The sequence below is a fragment of the Kryptolebias marmoratus genome, linkage group LG10 (genome assembly GCF_001649575.2).
Source record: "Kryptolebias marmoratus isolate JLee-2015 linkage group LG10, ASM164957v2, whole genome shotgun sequence".
NCBI classification, from domain to species: domain Eukaryota; kingdom Metazoa; phylum Chordata; class Actinopteri; order Cyprinodontiformes; family Rivulidae; genus Kryptolebias; species Kryptolebias marmoratus.
The window spans coordinates 20,710,261-20,713,963 of record NC_051439.1 but is presented as its reverse complement, the minus strand read 5'-3'; the positions used below and the strand labels follow the sequence as shown (position 1 = coordinate 20,713,963).

General features: G+C 50.6%; 1 protein-coding gene across 2 annotated transcripts in view; it reads right to left on the bottom strand.

Moving 5' to 3' along the window:
* Positions 1–3,703, bottom strand: part of LOC108247000 (isthmin-2) — an 8,491-nt gene that overhangs the window by 3,136 nt on the left and 1,652 nt on the right. The window contains exons 2-3 of one of the 2 annotated variants that reach the window (XM_017434820.3): positions 2,405–2,572; positions 396–654 (exon numbers count right to left, since the gene is read on the bottom strand). In XM_017434820.3, coding sequence (XP_017290309.1) covers positions 396–654; positions 2,405–2,572 — 427 coding nt within the window. The remainder of the gene's footprint in view (positions 1–395; positions 655–2,404; positions 2,573–3,703) is intronic. The other variant, XM_017434822.3, reaches the window with a different exon arrangement.

Here is a 3,703-nt window from a genome sequence, read left to right as displayed (position 1 = left end):
GGGGGGGGGGGGGGGCGTCAGACCAACGACGGCGTCCGGCGAGCAACAAGAAACATCAGTTACACATAAAAACACCAGCTGACCTGATCACTCAAAACGTTACGAACGGATCTTCACTGAATCTTTAGGAAATGTCAAACATGAAACGAGAGCTTAGAATTTGGTGGTAATTTGGTCAAAGGTCAAAGATCAACTCGTGCTCTGACTGCACAGCTTTACACCTCATTAGTCTAGGGTGATCATGACTGATTTCAAACTCATGGGGTCAAAGGTTAACATCACAGTTGACCAATTGCTCTAACTCAGCAGCAGTTTAGCTGATTTTAGTTCTCGCTCCGCGTTAGCTCCGCCCCCCTGTGAAGGTGAAGGAGTGTGATGAAGGTGTGCTGTCTCACCGACGTCGTCCTTCGTCCCCTGCTCTTTGTCCCAGCGTCGCCCCCACTCCCCCCCCACGCCACTCAGGACCGGGTCCTCGGGCTCCTCGGCCCCACCTCCTCCCAGCCCGTTCTCCGGCTGTTCCTGGTACTCCCAGAACAGCGGCCAGAACAGCTTCCTGTGGCTGTCGATCCACCAGTCATTCCTCTGGCTCTCCACGACGAGGTCCATCTCCACCTCTGTCTCCGTCTGAGAGTCCTCCACCACCTCGATGGTCACCTGAAAGACACGCCCACTCACCGTTACCTAGCAACCAACGACTGCAAGTACGGTGGCCTTCAAAGGTTAAAAACAATACACAAACTAAAAATATCAAAACATTTTAAGTTTATAGTTTTACTTTTGTAGTTTTGTACAAGAAAACTTTTTTGTCGTGTTCTTCGTGTTCATGTCGTATTTCGTTTAATCTGCAGTTTTATTGTCGCCCGCCTGGCGGGAGATCCGGCGGGCGATATGCATTCCCGGCAGGCGTTTCCTGATTCCCTGCAGGTCTGTTCTTGACTGGTCCGGTTCAGACCCGCCCGGCAGAAACAACGGCCCTCCTGTTCTCTGCAGGACGACCGTGAACGTTCCGCCTCGGCTGAGCGGCGAGTTCCCGCGCTCCGCCCTGCGCCTGAACGCCTCACCTGCTCACAGGAACGTTTTCAGACGCTTAAAGAGGAAGTTAAATAAAACGTCAAAATAAGAGTTTTTATGATTCTCTGTTAGTTAAACAACATCATTAAACCCACCAGTGTCTGTTTCTCTGGTTTCAAACTTGTTTTTAGAGTTTCTGTGGGCGGAGTTACCTCCTTAGAAGGAGGCGGGGCCAGCTGTGGCAGACCCCTGCAGGATGCTGAGGAGGTCACTGTCAGCGTTTATCAGGGAAATGGCAGCAGAAGAAGAAGCAGGTTTGGTCTGGAGTGATGCTGTCGGGAACTGGAGCGCCACGTTTCACCAGGAACCCCCGAGCTTTACGATGATGTCACACAGTCTGGGAGGAGTTTCACCTCTGGACGGCGGTCGGCGCCGGCCTCCTCTCGCTGTCCGGAGGTGAAACTCCATCAAACCTTCTGGTCCTTCAGGAGCTGAAGAACGACTCGGCTGCTGGAGTTTCAGGTCGGTTCCCCCCACGCCGTCTGGATTTATTATTTCCTGCCTGGTTGGCGTTCCTGAAGCACCTTTTCTGACTTCCCTTTGGTTTACGTCGGCTTCAGGACGCCTCTAAACGCCGCTGTTCGTTCTGACTTCCTGTTCCTGGCAGCGGAGGCGTCAGACATGTTGGTTCTCATCTCGACGGCGCTGCTTCAGGTCGGTGAAGCATCAGATTGTAGGCGAGCTTCATGAAAGACGGCCATTGTGCCGCGCAGGAGGAGGCGGAGAGATGAGCTGATAGCTGCGATTCCCGCCGCAGAGGATGAACGCTCGAGCACCCGGACGCCGTCACAGGAAGTTGGGCTTCACGTGTCTGGATTGGCGTTTCTGAATCTTGATTTTTGTTTTTGTCCCTGAGCTCTTTTTAGTAAAAAAAACAAGTTACACATAAAAAAACGTGGAGATTTTTAGTCCTGCTGCTGTAAAAAAATCTGAAGGTAAACAGGAAGTGAAGCGTTCCGAAATCCTTTCTGTTTAAGGAACGTTTCGGCTCCTTGAGCCTGCAGGTAAAAATAAGGATTTGTTGTTTGAAACGGAACCAGAACCGAAGACTTCCTGCAGGAAACAGATCCAGGATCAGCCTCTAAACTCTGAGTTCGTCCGTCGTTTTCCCGATTCTCCAGGAAAACAAGGAGCAGCTTCAGGAATTCTTGCTCCACGTGTGTTTCGATAAAATCTGCTCCGCAGGTCGGGTCGTTAAAACAGTTTTCATTTTTCTGGACATCTCTGCCAGAAGAAGAAGAAGAAAATGGCGGGGGGGACTCTGTGACCTCGGCTCTCATGAGTTTCAGATGTCGGAGGCGGCGAGGAGGGGAGCGAGGACCCGCTTTCCTACCTGGATGTTGGGGTTGTGGGGGCCAGCGTCGGCATTGGCGAGCTCCGGGACGTTCCTCAGGTCCAGGATGAAGACCTCGGCGTCCTCCTGGGGTCCGGGCGGCGGCGGCGGGACATCCAGCAGGTTCTCCTGTAGGAGCTGCTCCACCTTTGGCTGGTCGGCTTCGAGCTGCGAAACCAAAGATTCTGTCGTGAAACGGAGATCCGAGGAGCTGACGGCAGGACGGCGCTCCGACGGAAAAGTTTCAGTCAGAAGGGAACAAAACGTTAAAAACATGACGAAGAGGAGCTTTAGCTAAAGGCAGCTAAAGGCTAAAAGAAGAAGAATGTATCTAAAAGCTAAAAGGAGCAGAATGTAGATAAAAGCTAAAATTTGTTAGCTAAAGGCCAAAAGGAGCAGAATAGTAGCTAAAAGGAGAATAATGTAGCTAAAAGGTAAAGTGAGCAGAATGTAGCTAAAGGCTAACAGGAGCAGAAGAACAGCTACAAGTTAAAAGGTGAAGAATGTCAGCTAAAAGCTAAAAGGAGAATAATGTAGCTAAAAGGTAAAGTGAGCAGAATGTAGCTAAAGGCTACAGAAGAGTAGCTAAAGGGAGCAGAAGAGTCGCTCAAAACTAAAAACAAAGCTAAATGGAGCAGAACAGTACCTGCTAAAGTTAGCAAAACCATAGCTAAAAGCTAGGATTATCAAACCTTAGCTATAAGCTACAATCAGCTAAACCGCAGCTGAAAGCTAAGACTAGCTGTCTGCTGTTAGTGGAGCAGGAAGAGCGGAGCGTCTCCGAGCAGCTCCAGATGGAACAGGAAGGAGGATTCCTCCCATCTGTCGGCAGCTCAGGTTTCTGTATTTTTAGCTAAACTGTTCAACCCAAGCTGCTACGTGAGGCGGGTCAGAGCCGAAAAGGTTCTGACACCGGCTCGGACCTCCTGCTCCGGATCATTTAATTAAAGGAAGACATGAGAAACGGATTATTATCGCAGCTTTTCTCCCCTAAAAGTCAGAAATAAAAGAATCAGCTGCTGCTCACCTCAAACTGAGGCTCATAAATTAATTTATTCTTAAAGTTAAACGTTTAACGAGGCTCTAATGTAGAGAAATAACAGATAACGTCCCAGTTTGTCCCTCCAGAGACGCCGCGGGACATCTGAGACGTCCTGGAGCTCAAACTGGAAGAATCTGACGCCTCCTTCGAAATGTGCCTTGGCTGGAGCTCGTCTCCTGGGGACGGACGAATGTCCACCCGGGATTATTCAGTTAAATCAGCACCTCCCCCCCCCCCCCCCCCCCCCCCCCCCCCCC